The sequence below is a fragment of the Nicotiana sylvestris genome, chromosome 11 (genome assembly GCF_000393655.2).
Source record: "Nicotiana sylvestris chromosome 11, ASM39365v2, whole genome shotgun sequence".
Lineage (NCBI taxonomy): Eukaryota > Viridiplantae > Streptophyta > Magnoliopsida > Solanales > Solanaceae > Nicotiana > Nicotiana sylvestris.
Window position 1 is genome coordinate 9141587 of NC_091067.1, and position 22098 is coordinate 9163684.

The 22098-nt window shown below is 34.0% G+C and overlaps 2 protein-coding genes across 2 annotated transcripts; both read left to right on the forward strand.

The window, feature by feature from the left end:
* Window positions 1–11626: 11626 nt before the first annotated feature.
* Window positions 11627–14244, forward strand: LOC138880716 (uncharacterized). Its single transcript, XM_070160890.1, has 4 exons — window positions 11627–12346; window positions 12478–12594; window positions 14015–14074; window positions 14236–14244. Exons 1-4 carry the CDS (start codon window positions 11627–11629, stop codon window positions 14242–14244), a joined length of 906 nt encoding a protein of 301 aa, XP_070016991.1.
* A 5649-nt stretch (window positions 14245–19893) lies between these two features.
* LOC104237770 (CBL-interacting serine/threonine-protein kinase 6-like) lies at window positions 19894–21657 on the forward strand. Its single transcript, XM_009791990.2, has one exon. The coding sequence runs from the start codon at window positions 20229–20231 to the stop codon at window positions 21525–21527; it is 1299 nt and encodes a 432-aa protein (XP_009790292.1). The 5' UTR covers window positions 19894–20228; the 3' UTR covers window positions 21528–21657.
* The last annotated feature ends 441 nt before the right edge of the window (window positions 21658–22098 follow it).

Sequence of the window (22098 nt, forward strand, 5' to 3'; positions counted from 1 at the left end):
ACGACACGCTAGAGCTCAAAACGACCGGTCGGGTCGTTACAGATACAGGGGCGGATCTACCGTGTAAAATATGGTTCACGTGAACCCGTGGTCCTCGGGTTAAAGTATAGATATGATGTACATAATTTGACACATATATATATATATATACTTGATTGAACCCATGGTCAAAAGAGGCCAAGTGGTGCATTGGTTTTGGTCTCTTATTTCCAATAGCCTAAGGTCAGGGGATCAAATCCCCTACCAACCTTTTGATTTAATTTTTTTTTTTAAAAGTAATGGTGAACCCATCCTCCGGAAATCCTGGATCCGCCTCTGCAGGATATATTCTCGCGCCTATATAAATTAAGACTCAAGAGGTGGAGCCAAGACTTAAAGTTTATGGGTTCAAAGTTTTATTTCTTTTAAGGGAAAATACATAAGTACCCCCTGACCTATACCCGAATTCCCAACTACACACTTTTTCTTTGCAGGAATCCTATTACCCCCTTAAACTTATTTTAAATGGAATTATTTGCACCCTAAAACTAGACAACCAAACTCTTGGCAAGTGGTGAGCTACACGTGCCTCACATGTATTTTTAGTACTTTTTTATTCTTTCTTCTTTTTCTTATCCTTTTTTCTTATTTCTTATTGTTCTCATTTTTTTGTTATTTCATTCTCTTTCTTTTTGTTTTGGTCACCGGCGGCATAAAATGGTGGTCGCTCGGAATTTCACAAACACCAATTTTATTTTCCGGCGACAGATTTTTATCTCGATCTAAGTGTGTTTTGTTTTATATATATAATTTTTCTTGAAAGTGTAATTTATGAGTGGGAGGAAGATCAAAAGAAATAAAAACGAATATAAGCTGAGAAAACTTTTTTCAGTTAAAATTTCAATACATTATTTTTTTTCCGGCGTAGGAAGGTTTTCCGATGATGAATTGTTTCCCCCAAATCTGAGTGTATTTTGCTTAGCTGATGAATATATCTTTTTGAGAGTTTAATTTGTGTGTGAAAAGAAAAAATGGAAGAAAAACGGTTAGACAAAGTCGCCGGTGAATGAATATCTGCCGGAATTAGAGAAGAAACGGAAAAAAAAAAGTAAAAGAAAAAAGACAAAGGAAAAGGAAAAGGAAAAGGAAAAAAAAGTAAGAAAAAATGGTAAAAAATAATTCAAAAATTATTTTTTCTTGCTTCTCACTCTCCTTTGGGAGACTGAAATACACACACTCTGCCACGTCAGCGTTAAAGGTGCAAATAATTCTAGTTAAAATAAGTTTAGAGGGATAATAGGATTCCCGCAAAGAAAAAGTGTGTAGTTGGGAATCCGGGTATAGGTCAGGGAGGTACTTATGCATTTTCCCTTCTTTTAAGTTACCAGGTTCTAAATTAATTACTGTATATATTAAATAGATTTTTTTAGACAAATATATAGTTTTTGCCAAAATTATTGGGTTCGATCGAATTCGCACTTTGATCTTTAGATAATGCATGTCCTTATACGATATTTTCTTCAATGGAAAAAAAAAGGAATCAATTTAAGTTTGATTTTTGTTTTTAATCATAGTCTCTATATATGTTTACATTCTTGTACTTATTAAATATTCAAATATTTATATACGGGCAAGGGCGTTCTGGAACTAATAATTTTTTTCTTCTTAATCCTGTTTTATATGACTATGAATTTTTTTTAGAGTTATTTTAATAAATTGATTACTTGATTCTAATTTTTCTTAATAAAGGGTGAAAAGAGTTAATAGAAACATACAAAACATGATCTTTGAAAGAAGGGATTTTTACATACCTATACATTATTAGAAACTTTATTACGAAAAATATCCATATTTTGATATTTGCCCGACCTAAATACATTTTAGTTACAAAATATGTACAATCCACTTTCAAGCAAGCAACAAGCGTTAATGGAGGTGTGTGGTAGAGTATTTAGAGCTTGAATCTATAAAAATGGAGAGGGATTTTTGAAGAAGAGTGAAAAAATATAGAGGAATTTATGAAGAAGAGTGAAAACATGCGTTAATGGAGGGAAATACTGAAGATACGTGGAGGGGAAGGGGTGTGGAGAGAGAAACGTGGAGGGAATGGGATATAGACGTTAGAGTAATTTTAGGATTTAATTATTATCATTAAATGCCTAAAAATGTACATAATTGATAATTTTGTGTATATTACGTAATTAGATTAAACTTGAGTAGAGATGGTAATAAAGTTTTCAATAGTGTATAGGTATGTATAGTCCATTCAATTGTGCAGTTGAGGAGTTGCATCTTGGAGTTGGATTTAACATGTCTATAATATGGAACAATATAAATTGCTACCATAATTAAGAATTAACTAGACAAATTGAAGTGTTCCTTTCGTATTTTGGATGTTGGGTTTTTATTTCAATAACTCAAAATTTAATTTGAATGCTTACCAAGAAATATGATGGTTATAGTGTAGGATCCATTGTATCTAGGTAAATAATTGAAATAATTATCTCTAAAATTAACATTTTTTCATAATATAAGGTGATCAATTGAACCACGTTTTGTTAACTCTGTACATATGAAATTATTATAAATTTCCTAGTTTGGGCTTTAAACGAAACGTATTTGAAAAGTCTTAATTGTGTGTGTATTATTCTTCCCCTCCCTCGTTTGTGATAAAAGTTTATGTAAGAGATAATTTGGAGACAAAGGATATAAGACCTTTTCTTTCAAAAATAAATACAAAATTGAGGTGTTTTTTGTTTTTATTTAAAATTCGAAGGAGAGACTTAGAGTAACGGGCAAATTATCTCTGTATAATTTATAGGTCAAGGATCCGAGCCATGGAAGCAGTCATTAATAGTACTAGCATAAGCAGAAATTTTCGTAAGTGGTATCAATACTTGAAGAAGCGAACGAATGAATAAATTACTATAACGGTAAGCGGCGTTATTTCTTATATTTATACTCAATATTTTAATTTTACTTATTATTTAAACATACAAACTACGAAAAAAATTCGATGAAGTGGTGTCACGTGAACCACTTCAAGCAAGGTGCCTACACCCCTGATCATTTATACTTGCATTAGGATAGAAGGTCTAAATCATATTTCTTGGGAGTACGACCCTTTCCCAATTCCTGCATGAACGCAAAAATATCTTGTGTACCACATTGCCCTTCATTTAAAATCCTTTTTCATCCTTGGAAGTGTTGAATACCATTTTCATTTGCTTGATGTGAATGGGAACACTTTGAAACCAAAGGTCGCTACAAATACAACTAACTTTATTCCCAAAATAGTAATTATCAACAAAGAGCATATGACCCATTAACAATTTGTTCATTTTTGTTTCCTTTGTTTTTTTTTTTCGTTTATTCCATTTTTAATACAAAAAATAGACGAAAACCTGAATCAGAAGAAACCTGTCTATATAGGACTCTTTTTAATCATGAAATATGAATTTGGTCATGGTTTATGTCTCATAATTGCATATGATTATCGACATGAATTTATGAGACACATTGATACCACCTAATAAAATTGATTTCTCCTTCAAAAATTTTATTTCTTTCTGCTAATATTTATTGAGTGATGTTTTAAGTAGGTATTAAAGAATCTAACCATTTTTAGCTGTCTAATTGCCTCTTTTTTTTGTTGCATCATTGATCAATATCTGCTCTCATAGTTCTAATTTAAGTATCTCATAACAAAGGACGGGTAGGTTCGACTTAAATTTTGCTCAAATAATATATGTATGTTAAGAAATAATTAAATATGTACACATAGTAAATTTAAAATTCAGTTCTTAGTAATATGAAAGACGTCGTACTAAAATACAGAATTCATAAAAGTTAAAATTTTGGTTTAACCTCTCGTTGACATGCAAATATATCACTTAAACAGTATGGACCCTTTAATTTGCATATTTAATCATGTATCATTAATTAGTGAAAATATTATTCAAGAAAGGGTTGACAAAATTAGTGGATGCCTTCACTTAGAAAAAAGGTAAAAGAAGAGTAGAATATATGACGATCTTTTTTTTTTTTCTAGTTGCTTAGATTAATTTCACTTCATATGTTTACGTAAAGAAGATTTTTGTCTCTTATGAATTATTTAGCGAGATTAGGTTAATGTATGCCACACTATTACTTATTTTAATACATAGATTAAAACAATTAAACCAGTAGGCCATTAGAAAAGTTCTTAAGGAAAAAAAAAGAAGTTAGATTCTGGTTATTCATTTTTTTTTTAAGTTTCCCATCCTGCGTTGGTATCTGTTTTGGGCTCTATTAATTCGTATTGACTCATTAAAGAGAAAAAGGATTTTCTATTAGAATTTTTTTGCCATTCCCCATTTCACAATGTTCTCGTAAAGTTGTTCACGAATCAAAGTATGAATGTCACTTCGAAGTCTCGCATGCTCCTTTTAATCGAGAGCGGGGTAGCAATTTTCTCATAACTCGTATTAATTCTGGTTAACGATAGAAAAATCTATCCATTCCACCAGAACCTTTGGTAGTTATTAGTTGAAAGTGATTATGTTGTCAGCTTCAACAATTTGGAGCATTCACAATTTTTTTAAGTATTACATAAGGGAATGATCGGTTTTGATGATCAAACCAAATTTAACCTTTTAGATGCGATTTTTAAAGAATTGATTAATAATATGCTGAGTAATGAATTAATTTTATCTCTAAAATTAATCTTTCCGCATTGATTTGGTCTAAAAATTTAAAGTAGGTAAATAGTTCAAAAAACCAAACATGCCTTTAAGTGTTTTATTTTAAATCCTGGAAATTCATAAACATAAGTATTTTTTATTTCTATTGTATAAACAACAAGTTTTATGAATTTTCAGGATTTAAAAGCAAACATTCCAAGCATGTTTAGAGCTATTAATTAATACAATATACATTAAAACTAAACATACCCAAATAAATTTACATCAGCTATATGAATTCCTAGTGTATCATGTTGCTCTATTTAATCTCATTTCAATCTAATAATAGAAAAAATTAGTTTCTCTAGCTGGCACTAGAAATTTATAACAATTTTATTAATATATAAATCTCTTACTAAAAAACTCCTACTAAACTTTAAACGTAAAGTAAACGTATTAACGTGACTAAAACTCATATGTGAATCCAGGATCTTAATTTTATGGGTTCAAATTCGAAATTCTACCATAATCTTTTTGATTTACTGTATTAAAATTTATTATTTGTATTTATTTAGTAAAATATCTAAAGTATATACACCGTTTGAACCAAAATTATTGCTTATCGGGTTCGGAAGAACCCACAAATGCTGCTTAAACTTAATCCCACCTATTTTTTTTTTAATCCCACCTAATTGATATGACTTAAAAAAAAAGTATTTACAAGTTTCTTTTTATTGTACGTTGTTTCTTCTTTTTTTTTATATATAATTATAGCTATCGTATATCATCTCGTGTCATTCAATTAGTAGCCAGAGTAGAAAAAAAAGAGAGAAAAATGCTTGATTTGGGGGATTATAATCAATTGAAAATTATTATTGTAGACAACAATACTACGTGCAAAACGTTGTCAAAATTTTCTAGTTTTGGCCGCCAAATATGAAGCACACTGTCTTTCAATTGGAATAACCTCATTTTTCTTCTAATTCTTGACTTTTTCTTCTAAATAAAATCATGTCCAAAATCATCTACTTAATATGAATCTGCAGAAAATTACAACTTCCAAGCAATTTCTGCTATTTCCATCACATGGAACAGTCATATCAAGTGTTAGAAAAATTGGATTATTACACATATAGCCGGTCAGATTCATTATTTATTTTTTATAGCCGTTATACATAGATTATACTCCCTCTGTCTCAAATTATCTGTTGTGATTTCTAAAAATAGTTGTCTCAAATTATTTATTATTTTAGAAGTTCAAGAGTAAATTAATTATTTTTTCCTATTCTATCCTTAATATTAATTGTTCTTGAAGATTACAAATACCATAACTATGAATAAGTATTACAACAACAACAACAACAACAACAACAACAACAACAACAACAACAACAACAACAACAACCCAGTATAATCCCACTTAGTGGGGTCTGGAGAGGGTAGTGTGTACGCAGACCTTACCCCTACCCTGAGGTAGAGAGGCTGTTTCCAAATAGACCCCCGACATCTTTCCCTCCAAGAACTTCCCACATTGCTCTTGGGGAGACTCGAACTCACAACCTCTTGGTTGGAAGTGGATAAGTATTAAATGAAGAGAAATTATATTTTAACACATAAACAAAGATAAAATAGTCAAAAAAAACTTTCCTATTTAATCCTCCTTCTGTCTGAAATTATTTGTCGTATTTTTCTTCTACACGTCCCTTAAGAAACATTAATTCGCGGGAGTTTAGTGCACCAAACTGCTCTTTTTTTTATGTCTTAAGATAAAATCTCTCTTCATTGAATATTTATTCTATTTATGTGTTATCTTCTTCTTCAAAAATACTTATTACTAAGGGTAAAAAGGAAAAAAATAATCAATTTTGTCTTGAACTTCTAAAATGACAAATAATTTGAGACAGCTTTTTTTAGTAATTACGACTGATAATATGAGACGGAGAGAGTATTTTCTTAATGTGCATGTAAAAGAGAAACATGACAGATAATTTGAGATGGAAGCAAGGGCGGCCCAACATTGTTGGTGGCCTAAAACAAAATCTCGATAAGGGGCCATAATTTGTTAACAAAATAAATTTGTTTGAAATATATTTTTTTTAACTTTTTAAAATGATAATATAGCTAATCTGATCCATTAGATTCTCCTAATACATTATTAATCCTAATGCAAAATTGTTATAGGATAGGTATTTAACAAAAATTAATTCTTGTTATCTTATTGAGTATACAGATCAGAGTATTTTCTTCTACTTGTAATATTTCCTTTAACGTCGGCTCTCACCCTCCAAGAACTCCCCACCTTGCTTTTGGGGTAACTCGAACTCACAACTTCTTCGTTGGAAGTGGAGGGTGCTCACCACTAAAGCAACTCACTCTTATCAAAAATAAAAAATATCTTTATACCCTTTAAATAAAAGATCAAATTTTACCTACTAAATAAAAAAATCAAAGATATCTTTATACCCTTTAAATTATTAAAATCTCAACTATCAGTGCTAGTCACAAATTAAAATTTTCTTTTTCTTTTTATTAAGTTATTTACTTTTTAACATTAAGATACTCAATTTTTATATAAAAAAAATTAAAACTACTACTAAGGGGGCCCCAAAAATTTGGGGCCCCTAAGCCATTGCTTGTGCTGCCTTACCCTTGAGCCGTCTATGGATGGAAGGAGTATATTGATTAAGTTATACATTGATCATACATGAATTATACATATATTATATATCCGTCGGCTATTTTTTATAAAGGATGATGTAGACAGGTATTTGGATTAATTTTAAATTATTTTATTCTAAAATTGCCAAATCGTTACTATTTTTGAGTAGATTAGCGGTGCAGTGGATCTCTCATGTGCTTTGGATATTCGCTGCGATTTGCTGTACTAATTAAGGGAAACAGAGTGGATTAGAGTTTCATTAGATTAATTAATTTCAGAAATTAGTTCTCGTCGAGCCTTTTTTATTGTTCTTTTTTTTTTTAAAACGCAGTTAATAAAGAAAGAAAAACTCAATTGGGTACATAGTAGTAATGAAATTCGTTATGACTCGATTTTTATTTTTTTTAAAGATTAGTTCGATAGTTTTGTAATCAATTATTTAAAATGTTATATCAATACTATATCTAATTAAATCGTTATGAGTCAATTTGTTTTTGGTTTTTATTTATTCGGTTCGATAATTTCAAATTGTTCGACTTGTATAAAGAATTACAACATTCTTTTTTGTCTTTAAGAGGTAAAAGAAATCTTAGACAAAAGTCGTCATTTGTATTTGGTATTTAGAGTAAGTGGCGCCGTTTTAGCTACAAGTAAGAAAATGAATTTTCTCCATAAAAATAAAAAGGTAAAAATGAATTTTCTTGGATACGAGACATAATTAGTTTACTAAATTTGATATTTTAGTTTCTGACTGAAATAAATTACCATAAATGAAAGGTGCAAGTACCACTAGAATTAGGACCATCAATCACTTGGGTAAATATTAAGGGCCCGTTTGGCCACAAAAATTACTTCTTTTTTGAATTTTTTCTACTTTTTTCGAAATCAGTTTTTGGCCATAAAAATTTTAAATTTCACTTGAAGTTAAATTTCACAATTTTAAGAAAATTTAAAAAAATTCAAAAAGATATTTTTCAAAATTTTTATTTCAAATCAGTCAGAAAAATTCAAAAACAACTCCAAATTGTATTTATGTCCAAACACAATTCTAACTTTCGAATAATATTTTACTAGAAGAAAATTTTCACTTTTTCTGAAATTCCACAATTCTTATGTCCAAACGGCCACTAAATTGTTAGGTGAGAAGGTGCTGCGTTAAATCTAATCTCTTACTACAAGAATAACTTCGTAATTTGATTAGGTTTGATATTTCTTTTCCAAATATATCAAGAAATTAAATTGTGAATAGCTGTTTTTCTATAAATATTGGAACACATTAATTTGTACTAGCTTTTTACTTTAGAATCTCAATTAGGTACAAATAAGTAATCCATATTCTATTCGTTTTAATTTATATGACGGTGTTTGACTGAGCATGAAATATAAGAAAAAGACATATGAAAACTATAATTTTAACTATAGCATAATATGTTTGTGATAATTAACTTGCAATTAAAAATAAAATAAGAAGCTTAAATCAAATTTTATATCACCTTGTTTTTAATGTAAAATATAGAATTAGAGAAAGGTGAAAAGGAGAAAGACGTGTAGCTGTTTTAGCGGGCAATTTGTATATTATGTCCCTTTATAATTTTAAAATTAAGAAATAATCTTCTTAGATCTTCAATGATCTTGTGAAATAAATGGCCCGTTTGGCCATAAACAATTTAGTTTTTCCGGAAAGTTTTTTTTTTTTTTGGAATCGGTGTTTGGCTATGAAAATTTTAAATGTCACTTGAAGACGAATTTCGGAAGTTTTAGAAAACTTGAAAAACTCCGAAAAGCTGGTTTTTAAAATTTTCACTTCAAATTCCTCACAAAAATTTTAAAACAATTCTAAATTGTTTTCATGTCCAAACAAAACTCTAATTTTTCAAACACCATTTTTGTTTCGTGAAATTTCACAATTTATTATGTCCAGTCGCCTACTAAATCTCCTATATGCGAAAAAAGGCAGGTTATAAAATTAAAAACAAGTTTGTAAAAAGCCACAAAACTAATTGACACGCCCCTTATAAATTTGTGAAATTCATGAAATAAATTCAATGGTACTCCCTCTGTCTTATATTATGTTTTGTATTTCTCTTTTACATGCCCCTTATAAAATATTAATTAAAATTAGGGATTAAACTATTTTACCCTTATTTATATCAAAAGATGTAATCTCTCTTTATTGAATATTTATTCTATTTATGTGTTATATCTTCAAAAATAATTATTACTAAGGGTAAAAAAGAAAAAAAATAATCAGTTTTGTTTTGAACTTCTAAAATGACAAATAATTTAAGACAACTATTTTTAATAACCACGACTGTTAATATGAAAGAAAGGAAGTATAATATTATTAAAATCATTATTATTAATATTGTAATAATGGATTTTTACCTGATTCGGATTTACAGGATTCAGTTAGTGGGACCTAAAGGAAAGCGATAAATTCCAGAGTCCTCGTCAGCAAACCCTCTCGTTGTCAGTCACAATCCTGTCCCTTAATATGATTTTTTCAATTATTGCAATATGCTACCAATAGTATTAAAGTACTCCGGAACCTAAATATTATTTTTTTGAACTCAAATTACGTTAATAGGTGTTAAAAAAAAAATCTATATATAGCGTGCAAAAACAAGACGCTATACATTAACAGTAATGTCTGCCGTTAAGGTATAACGTCTTTTATTTGCACGCTATACATATAGCGCCCCCAAAAAATGTTATATCCTGTATATGGACCCACCAATAAGTGAACTAACAAACACAATAATTTAAATGTGTATAGCGTATATTTAAAGAACGCTATATGGCAAAAAAATTCCATATCCTGGGCTAGCCATTTCCTATATAAAGTGGTTAGGATTTTAGGAAAATTCGTTCATATAAAATTCTAATTCCCGTTCAATTTTTTCTTGTTGTTAAATTCTGAAGCATTTTTTTCATAATGTCTGAAGAGCGCAGAATAAGAATTTCATTATATTGGGGAGGGGGGTGAGGTTGTGATGGAGAATAACTCTGTGAGATATAGTTTATCTCCACAGGGTCATGTTAAATTACCACTTACAATAGAGTACGATAATTTGATATCGTTGTTATGCAAAAAAATGGGTGTGAGGAAACGTTTAGTGATACTTAAAGTAATCGGAAGATATCCGTATTTCGTCACTCCGCAAGGGGCTGCTTTTTACTCGGAGTTAAACATTTACGATGATGAAACTTTGAGGGATTTTTTGAGGACTCCGGATGAATATCGGGAATATCTTGTAATAAATATGTTGGATATGTACATTAAGGTCGAAGACGTTCTAAACAATGAGGTTGCCGGACAGGTTCCGGATAACCCCCAGTCATCGGGTGGCTATACTGGAAGGTTTTTGCCGGATAGGTTCGGGATGAAAGAGTTTTCCTTGATTTAAACTTATCCCCGCCTGCTTTACATAATTCACAAGACGAGCGGTAAGCTTCAATTTTTCTTTGTGTTACGATGTACATTTTTATTGTATTGAATTTATATTAACGCTCATATATTTAACAGGGGGTATAAGCCGGATATGAATTTTATAAATTATGAATCCAAGCATAGTTTTGGTGTGTTGGATCATGGTGGTCCATCAGGGAGCCATCACCTAAATGAAAATGTCCATCATGAAATTTCATCCCATTACGACTTGTAGGTGAAATGATACGGCTATATGGAAAGTATTTCTTAAATTCAACATCTTATTATTTTGTTGATTGTACATTGAAAACGAGCAAGTTGAACCAAATGTACTCACTCAATTGCCCGAAGATGACGTATTAAATCGGGATCTGGCAGATACATAAAGTGAGGAAGAGAACAGTGATTACGACAACAATGTTGATGAATCTGGAGACGAGACACCCTTTCTTCGTGAGGATGGTGATGAGGAGGACGAGAAGGAAGGAACTGATTTGACGAGAGAGTATACTCCACCCTCCCAGACGAAGAGTGTACGAGTCCCAAATGCCATTTCATTCAAGGGAAATTCCTTACCTTAATAACTTGCCAATCATGCCGGATGTGGAAGCTCTCACAAGGGATTTTGATGAAATTCGGACAGCAATGTGGGATGAGTGTAGACCAACGGTGCTGGCAAAGGGCATGCTTTTTCCTGATAAAGCGCGCCTAAGCAGGGCTTGTAAAATGCACAACGTAAAAGAGTATCGTGAGATGACGGTATGGGAGTCAAGTCCGGTTGTATACAAGGTTGTTTGTCGTAGGTGGTTTTGGCCATGTCATTGGATGTTGCGTGCGAGCAAGAAGAAGACAGGTCTGTGGAAAGTGGGTAAATACATTCCTACCCACACATGCAAAATGGACACATTCAACGGGAATCACTTCAACTTGGACATTGACTTGATTTCCCTTGTTCTTATTCCACACATCGAAGCGTCCATAAGGTATAAAATCAAAGAGTGCATTACAGCAGTCCACCAGGAACATGGACATACCATTACTAAAAGAAAGGCATATCTCGGGGACAAACGAGCGTTTGAAATAGTCTATGGTAACTGGAATAAGTCATTTGTAGATCTGCCTAGGTACATGGCTGCACTGCAACAGTTTAACCCCGGGACGGTTGTTGAATGGAAGCTTGAGCGGATTCTAGGTAAACCAGAATATACATTCAATTACGTGTTTTGGGCGTTTAAACCAGCAATTGATGGTTTTTCGCATTGTCGGCCCGTAATATCCATAGACGGCACTCATGTCTATGAAAAGTACGATATCAAGTTGTTGATAGTCGTGGCAGTAGATGCTAATGGACAGATATTTCCTCTAGATTTTACTATTTGTGCCAATGAAAACCAAGAGACGTGGACGCTATTTTTGAACTACTTGAAAGAGCACGTTGTCAAACAGCGTTCCAGTATTTGTCAAATATCTGATCGGCACGGCGGTGTCTTAAGTTCTGTAGAGAACTTGTTTGCATGGCAAGAACCTTATGCCTACCATTGTTACTATGTTAGGCACCTTAAAGTCAATTTCCAGAAGGCACGTCCCAATAAGGATGTACATGATTTGATGTGGATGGTAGCAACAGAACACCAACAACATAAATTACGAAGGCACATGAAATATATCAGGCAAGAAGACGAGGCAGCCTATCGTTGGTTAATGCGACATGACCCTGAAAAGTGGACTTTGCATGCGGATGGTGGCAGACGATGGGGAACTCTGACTACAAATGTGTCAGAGTCTTTCAATGGGTTATTGAAGTCGGCAAGAGGATTGTCTGTCACAACCATGGTGCAGATGTCGTTCAAGCAGATGGCGGAGAGGTTTGTTGAAAGGTTTGCAGCTGTAACGTCATTGATGAAAGGGGTGTTGAATTTATGCAAGTGTCGATGCAGAGATTTGAGAAATACAGACGGCGAGCGCATTGGCATTCATTTTTGCAATATGATAACGAAAGAAATATTTTTGAAGTTCGCACCGCTATCCATCAAAATCGGGGTAATAATGTACATACTGTAAATGAATCTACAAGGTTTTGCTTTTGTGGGAAATGGTCCATCTACCACATACCTTGCTCACATGCCATCAAGTGCTTTCAACAAGTTGGTTTAGGTGTAACCAACTATGTTGATCAACAATATAGTGTTGCGAAGTACCTAAACACATATAGTGGGCAGTTGCAGCCAGTGGGTGCTGAGCATTATTGGCCGCCTGAACAATTTAAAATAGTGTGTAACAAGTCCTATTTGCGCCGAATACATGTGAAGAAGAGAACGCGTATATAGAACCAAATGGATGTTAGTGATACCGTTTATGCACGCAGATGTGGTATATGCTCGCAAACAGGACACGACCGTCGAAAATGTCCTTTGGGTGACAACAGTAATCAAGCTCGAGGTGGGTGTTCTTCTATTGTGCCTAACTATCAATGAGTTGTAATATTTAGTTGTTTTGTTTATGTTGCAAGATTTATAAAATAAAATTATGTTTGTTAATTATGAGTTGAATTTCTCCATTTCAGTTTTTTAATGATAATAAAAAAATTTATATATTCGGAAGAACTAGAAACAACATTGAACTTTCATAAATCTGATTAATTTATGACTGTGTGTTGTCTTGTCGATCTGATTAATTTATGATTATGTGTTGTCTTATCGATCTGAAAAAGCTGCCCAACTAACATAAAATTGTTTCATACCCGTTAGAACATTTAACACGCAAAGCATAGCGCAGGTAAATACTACTTTATGTATATATATAGCGCGGTTAAATACTACGTTATATGTGTGTGTTGTTTTGTCGATTTGACAAAAAGTTGTTTCGTACCCGTCAGAACATTTAACACGCAAGTCATATCGTTGTTAAATATTATGTTATGTCTATATATAACGCAGTTAAATACAACGTTATGTGTGTGTCTTGCCTATAAATGACGAGCTCATTCTACATATTTTCTTCGCTCAAAAGTAACTAATAGCAAATCTTCCTTGAAAAGCAAGTTTTTTTAACAGAAAAATGTCTCAGCCTATTTATGTCCCAAGGTGCAAGTGCGGAAAAAAATTCCAGATGCAAAGTTGTTGGGATAATGGTGCAGCTGGACGCTGCTTCTGGGAATGTTTGAACAAGTTTTATAAGGTTCCCGGCGAACCTATTTGCGATTTTGAGGTATGGATTGATTAACCTTGTCATCAGGAATACTATAAAGGATTGTTGAACGATCTTAATGATTTGTGTTTAAAACAGTGGGAACGTGAAAAACAACTTAAAAAAGAGGTTGTGAAGTTGAAAGCGAAACTTAAAGAGGTAGAAGAAAAAAAAAACTGTTAGAACAATTTAAGTGGTTGGAGCAGAGAATAATGGGCGGTAGTGACTAAATGTATGTGTTTAGTGTATCAATTTATCTTTATGTGTGTTGTCGTGCATTTTTATTAAGCTAAAGTAGTTGTAATGAACTTTATTTTCAGTCATTGTAATAGAATTTTACTTCTTTACGACTTGTGTTTGTGTTGTAGTACGAAACTAGCTAATTAACGGAGTAATAAAAAAGTAATGCACATATTATATAAAAGTTGTTGTTAATGTATATACAAAAATATTATTTACATATAATACAAAAAACAATTAATGTGTCACGCATCCAATGTGCTTCAACGCAGCCGCTGGCCTGAGGCGCATCGCATCCCCCCTGGGTACGCTATCGGGATCGTCATCAGAAAGTCGCCTCCTTATAGCCGGATGCGCCGCTGCATGATCATCAGTGGTGCTGACAGGATCAGAAGAAGGGGCCGTCAGTCCAGTAGAAACCTACATAAGAATAAAAAACTCAGAATAATAAAGTATATAATAAGTCACAACAATTTAAATTGTCGTACCACTATCTCGTCGGGCTCCTGAATGTAATCATCTGTCGCAGCCATGTCAACATCACGTTCAGCCTTAAAAAAGAAATTAACAAAGTTATGGAAAATAAAGACAAATTCTAATTCAATACTATGAAAACCATACATGCGAACTTGATGATGAACCATAACTCAGCCGACACCCACTGTGTAAATCTCGGGTCGGCCGCTCCTCAGCAATAGTAGACGGGTCTGGAAAGTATGTATCCCAATCCACTCCAGAAAGGTGCGTGCCCGTGATCAATAATTGACCCGACGGGGTCACCTGCGAAGTCCCTAGAGTGAGATCCATCCCAAAGCTGTATGACAGTATGTCCGTCTCATGTAGGGCACCCGGAAAATCGGCAGCAACATCATCAGCAGGGGCCTCAACGCCCCCTTGATGGGGACCACCTCCTCTCCGCCCATCGCCACGTCATCTGACACTCCCGCCTCGTCGGGAACCACCACCTCTCGGGCACCTCCACCTCGTCGGGTACTACCATCTCGTGCCACACCAGGGCCTCGCTCATACTACTCTGGCTCCACATAATCAGGAATGTGTGCCAAATGCTGATCCTCCCGGGCTTGCTGCAGTGTCCGGGCAGCCAACTCTACAAATTGGCAGCTATAATCCTGCAAGGCGTCTCTAGGATCGCCGACATAATCCTGCATCTACAGTCCCATCTGCTAGATTGTGTGTAGTCCAATAGCCTGCATAACGTATGAAATATAAACTACGTATATTGCACTAAAATACAGTTATATAATGAATAATAATAGAAAACATACCAGGGCCTCGTGTCGCCCGGCGTATGGAACGTACCGACCGCCAGCCTGATGAATAGGGTTCCCGATAAAAATTTGGGTGACGTGCCGGTACCAGGACATATACCTCTGAAGATCAACCTACTCGATATGTATAGGTGGGGGCGGAATCATCTGATCTCGATGGTCCTAAATATGGATCTGTGCCGCTAACCATGCCATAAATGCGTCATCCGCCCTGCAACGATCATCCCTCTGATAATATGTAGGCTCCCATATAGGCACCCTCGGTATATACTGTGGGCGGCCAAACTGCCGAAGTACTAGCTCCGAAGCATGATGCTCCACAATATCGAGGCATATGAGTGGGCCAGAAGTGCTCCAAATCAATCGGCCCGTCGAGCAATAAGGTGGCAGGGAAGCTATCAAATCGTCATTGTATGGCGTCTAGATGAACTATCAAATAAGAACATGAAACGTGAGTATGCGCAACACTAAGTTAATCTACACCAGGTAAGTTTAGGTACATATTTACCTGTGCGCCCTCCAGCAGATCCAACACATCCCTGTAGAGGGAGAGATTATGATGAGCATCATACTATCGTGAAAGTGTACGTCGGAGAACCCACCTCCTGGCTAGAGGGAGAAACAGATGTGCTACAGTAGGAGGTAATTGTGGTCGCGGTGGCTGAAAGTGCAAGAACCACTCCCAGGCCCAAACCTAACATACAAAGTTGACGTAATGTTTAAGATAAAGTCTAACTAGGTAGAGTTGGAACTGATGAATACTTTATTTGAATATGTTGTCACATGTAGAAGCGGTATAAAACCACAAACATCTCTCCGAGTGCCCATGCTCGCCCGACACATCTGCCTATACATGTAGCCGAGAACAGCAGCACCCCAGCTGTAATAGGGTAACTCATCTAGCAACTGAAGATGATGCAAAAATCTCAGGCTGATTAGGTTCCCCGAAGTGTTCGGGAACATGACCCCTCCAAATAGAAGAAGCAACAACAACCTCGTATACTGGGTGATATGTACCTCCTCTATATCATCGGTGATATCGGGGTGGAGTAGCTCCAGGTGCTGTCTAATAGGGGTCAAAGTCAACCGACTAGCACCCGACGATGCGGTCTCGTCCTGTGGCCTGAAAATCGTGAGCTACTGCAGCATGCCCAAATAAGCATCACGCGACATAAATCTCATAACAATAGGTAGTGAAACAGACATGCCATCAACGGGCAGGCCATATAAAACCTCAACGTCCTGCAGCGTGATGGTAGCCTCGCCAATGGGTAGGTGAAAAGTGTGTGTCTCCGGTCGCCACCGCTCAATCAACGCCGTGATCAAAGCCCAGTAAACCTATATCCGCCCGATCTCAATAATCCTATAGAATCTCGTGTCCTGGAGGCGATGGACTACACGCTCGTGGAGAACTCTGTGCCTCATAAAATCCCACAGGTCGTCCACTCTCCTAGCGTGGAGAGTCAGGGAAAGTAACTCTCCCTCCCATATATGGGCGGACCTATGATCGCCCTGAAGCACTAATAGTTCACGAGAGTAAGGGCCGGGATGTATAGGCGCGTCCATGTCGTCAACTGTAAATTAAACAACATTAATTGTATGTTTATTATTTAATTGTGCAAAGTATATATAACAATTGGGTTCCAGGCTTGATATTTGAGGCCCGGTAGCACCAATTTATCATGATTATTTATGTGTGTCAAATTTAATTTTTTGATAATTTTGTGTGTGTTTGTTTTATAATTTTGAGTATTTAATTGTGCAAAGTATATATAACAATTGGGTTCCAGGCTCGATATTTGAGGTTCAGTAGCACCAACTTATCATGATTATTTATGTGTGTCAAATTCAATTTTTTGATAATTTTGTGTGCGTGCTTGTTTTATAATTTTGAGTATTTAATTGTGCAAAATATATATAACAATTGGGTTCCAGGCTCGATATTTGAGGCCCAGTAGTACCAACTTATCATGATTATTTATGTGTGTCAAATTCAATTTTTTGATAATTTTGTGTGCGTTTGTTTTATAATTTTAAGTATTTAATTGTGCAAAGTATATATAACAATTGAGTTTCAGGCTCGATATTTGAGGCCCAGTAGTACCAACTTATCATGATTATTTATGTGTGTCAAATTTAATTTTTTGATAATTTTGTGTGTGTTTATTTTATAATTTTTAGTATTTAATTGTGCAAAGTATATATAACAATTGGGTTCCAAACTCGATATTTGAGGCCCAGTAGCACCAACTTATCATGATTATTTATGAGTGTCAAATTCAATTTTTTGATATTTGTGTGTGTTTGTTTTATAATTTTGAGTTTTTAATTTTATAAAGTATATATAACAATCTACCATTATAAGAAATACTTAAACTACAAGGATTCTACGCTAAAATACTATACAGTATACTACGCTAACATACTAGTTTAGCAAATAAAATACAAAACGGCATGGAAACACTACTATCTAAATTCGAATATTAACATAAAAAATTAAATCTCAATTTTTCATTTTTTTAGAACACTAATATCTAAGTCCGGATAAATATAACATACTAGTTTTGCAAATAAAACACAACGACATAGAAACACATTCAATAGGCAGTGATATACATTATTATACAAGTTTGGACATAAATAAATCGAAATATCTCGATGTAGTGAGTGTTTTGTATGACAAGTTGAAGACGAAGGAGTTAAACCACAACAATACAATGTTCTACTACGATGTGGGACCTACGTTCAATACCTTTTGTGTGACAGGTGGGGCCCATAATTTTTTTTAATTAAAACGACCAGTGGTGGGGACCATAAGCAGGTGGTTTTAAAAAAAAATAAGGGAAAGGGTTCTGGTCGGGGAAGAAGACGAAGGACACTATTTAAATGGGGGTATAACGTATGAAAAGAAAACGCTATATATAGCGTAGAATAACAAGACGCTATATGTGGAAGTCAAATCGTAAGACCATATAGCGTGCAAATAAAAGACACTATACCTTAACGGCAGACGTTACCGTTAATGTATAGCGTCTTATTTTTGCACGCTATATATAGAAATGTATTTTTTTTAAACACCTATTAACGTAATTTGAGTCCAAAAAATAATATTTAGGTTCCGGACTCCTTCAACTTTTGGCTATAAGTTTTGGAAAATACAAAAAAGAAAAAGGTTGAAAATCAAAAAGGTGAAAATATTAACCTTTCCCCAGCTAATACAACTAGAACTTTTATAAAAATATATTAATAGAGATAATATAGAAATAAAAATTAGAAATTTTAAAAACTATAGATTAATTCTAATTCTCTTTGCCCGTTCGCATTGACGGAGGCAGAGTTCCTATAAAAAAGAAAACACGTGAAGAAATTGAATGGATTCAATATCTAATATATGTATATATAAAAAATTAATCTTATATACACAGTGTAATTTTCGTGCGACTGAGGATTAAGCTAAACCCCCTTTCTCCCCCTAGCTCCGCCCCTGTCGTTCGATTTCAAAGAGTAAAGGGAATACATCAAAATGTCATTCTTTAGTAACATTTTTTTTAAATGCGGCATATTAACATAAATACAATATTTTTAAACCTTTTTAAACTACAAATGTGTGATTTTTCATATTTTCATATAATTTTAAGAAAAATTAACCCAAATAGCTGTCACTCTACCACTTAAATTAAAAATAGCCGGTGAATGTATAATATATGCATAATTTATGTTTTACATGTGTATAATTATATATAATTAATGTATCATGTATATGACTAGAAAAATTAAACAATTAATATGATCTACTATTTGTGTAAAAATTCCTAATTTTAAAATATAATTTGAGTAAAAAAATCACGTACTCCAAAACTAGATGGTTGAAATAAGAAAGGACAACAAGCATAAATTAGTATAATATGAAGTAGATACTAGTATTTTAGTATTTGAACTGAATTTTAGTAACTTTTTTATTTTCTTAACAAACCTTCTAAATGTGAAATAAGACCCACTAATTTTTAATATCTAGGGTGAAAGTGTACTATTTTACAACTGTACCCTTGAAACAAAACCTCAATAATTCAGCCTATAAAGTCAAATTTTAACCATTTTAGTTACTCTATATTTAGCTATTTAACTAAAAAAACCTGAAATTATTGAATAATATGCCAAATGCGGCAATTCGCCACGCAGGGGCAAAATAGTCATAAAAATACCAAACCTCGAAGTGACCAACTTGTTCACGTCACTGATCAAGCCAACCTAGCTGAGTCCTAGCTGTTAGTACACGTGTCACTCTATAATTGCCTAAAATATCATGCAGATTCCTTTAACATTCTCAGATCTCGACACGTGTTAAATCAACCAAAACCGTAGCCATCGGATCGTAACAACTATTTTCCTTATTAATTGACGATTTTACCCTTGAACTGACTATAAATTTATGCTTAGGGTCTCCATTCAGAAAGATTAGAGAAACAACAAAAGAAAAAATACCATTGATTCTCTGATTTTTTTCTGTAAACCCTAGCTAAAAAATACCCTAATTCTCTTTCGGGAATGCAGAGAGATGAGAGGTTATCGGTTTTCTGATCCCCTTTTGACTGCCGGAAAAATCCAAAAACCAGTCGCCGGCGGCAGGAATTGCCACCGGAAACACGTAGAAGACGGGTGAACCAATCACCCGTTTTCCCCCTTTGTGTCAACCATTTCCTTTTTCCTTTACAGAAACAGACACCCTTTTTAATCTTTAGCCTCTTTTTTACAAATTCAACCAAAATCTTTTTCTGTTCCAAAAAATGGCACCTGAGGAGAAATGCATGGCTTTGTATGGAAAATACGAGCTCGGCCGCCTTTTAGGCCATGGAACTTTTGCTAAAGTTTACCATGCACGTAACGTGCAAAACGGCAAAAGTGTGGCTATGAAAGTTGTGGGCAAAGAAAAAGTGATTAAAGTTGGTATGATGGATCAAATCAAACGAGAAATCTCCGTTATGAAAATGGTGAAACACCCTAATATCGTTGAGCTTAACGAAGTCATGGCGAGTAAAACGAAGATTTACTTCGCCATGGAGTTCGTTAAAGGGGGTGAATTATTTGCAAAAATAGCCAAAGGCAGGTTGAGGGAAGATGTGGCTAGAGGCTATTTTCAGCAATTAATCTCGGCTATTGATTTTTGTCATAGCCGTGGCGTTTATCACAGAGATCTAAAGCCTGAAAATTTGTTGTTAGATGAAGAAGGAAATCTTAAGGTAACAGATTTTGGGCTAAGTGCATTTACTGATCATTTAAGACAAGATGGGCTATTACATACAACATGTGGAACTCCTGCTTATGTTGCTCCTGAAGTGATTGGTAAAAAAGGCTATGATGGTGCAAAAGCTGATATTTGGTCATGTGGGGTAATTCTTTATGTCCTCTTAGCTGGTTTTTTACCATTTCAAGATGAAAATATTATGGCTATGTATAAAAAAATTTATAGGGGTGATTTCAAATGTCCACCTTGGTTTTCATCAGAGGCTAGAAGATTAATAACCAAGATGTTGGATCCAAATCCAAATTCAAGAATCACTACATCTAAGATTATGGAGTCAACTTGGTTTAAAAAATCAATGCCAAAAATCTTAAAATCCAAAGAGGAGGAAGAATTTTCTATAGGAGATGATATAAATTGTGTTGAAAAGGCTAAAGATCTCGAGACATTAAATGCGTTTCATATCATTTCTTTATCAGAAGGTTTCGATTTATCGCCATTATTTGAAGAGAAGAAGAAGATGGAGAAGGAACAATTGAGATTTGCTACAACAAAGTCAGCAAGTAGTGTTATATCAAAGCTAGAAGAAGTGGCTAAAACTACAAAGTTTAGTATAAAGAAAAGTGATTCTTGTGTTAGGTTACAAGGGCAAGAAAGTGGAAGAAAAGGGAAATTAGGAATTTCTGCTGATATTTTTGCTGTTACATCTTCATTTCTTGTTGTTGAAGTGAAAAAAGCAAGTGGTGATACGTTGGAGTACAATCAATTCTGCAGTAAAGAACTTAGACCTGCACTTAAGGATATTGTTTGGACATCAGCTACTGGAAATTCTACACTTGCTTGAGGATAAATAAATAAATAAAAAGGTGTAGAATATTCAGATTTAAATTTCCCTATATTGGGAATTGTTGATTAATTGTTATTTTCATGTTGTTAGAATTATTTGAGGTTGAATCTCAAGAAAGTTTCATGAACTTGTATTTTGCATTTACTATTGGTTGTTTTTGTTTGCCAAATGTGTGTGGTGCTTTAATGGTTTGTGTTTGTTGTGATGTTTGAATATTCAATCAATTTTCTAAAACTGCTGCAACTTGCAGAACTCTTTGTTTTAGTGACAACTGTTTTTTTTAAATTCTTTTTAACTTATAAATTTTATGAATTGTGTGATCTATAGGTTCTGACTTTGAACCATAGAACAAGGGTACTGATGCTTGCATCAGTTAGGTTGCTACATCATGTCCCTAGGGATGCGATTCTTTCCCGGATTTTGAGTGAGTAGGATGTTTCATAGGCTGCCTACATCATACCCTAGGGATGCGACCCTTCCCCAAATTCTGTGTGAGCGGGATGTTTTGTATACCTAGCTGCTCTTTAACTTATAAATTTTATGTCTATAAATCATGAGTTCGAGCCGT

Coding starts and splice junctions, on each gene's coding strand:
- LOC138880716 (XM_070160890.1), top strand. CDS start 11,627: ATGGACACATTCAACGGGAATCACTTCAACTTGGACATTGACTTGATT. Junction 12,347..12,477: donor TACATGATTTGATGTGGATG/GTAGCAACAGAA, acceptor GGATGGTGGCAG/ACGATGGGGAACTCTGACTA. Junction 12,595..14,014: donor TTCAAGCAGATGGCGGAGAG/GTTTGTTGAAAG, acceptor TGTTTAAAACAG/TGGGAACGTGAAAAACAACT.
- LOC104237770 (XM_009791990.2), top strand. CDS start 20,229: ATGGCACCTGAGGAGAAATGCATGGCTTTGTATGGAAAATACGAGCTC.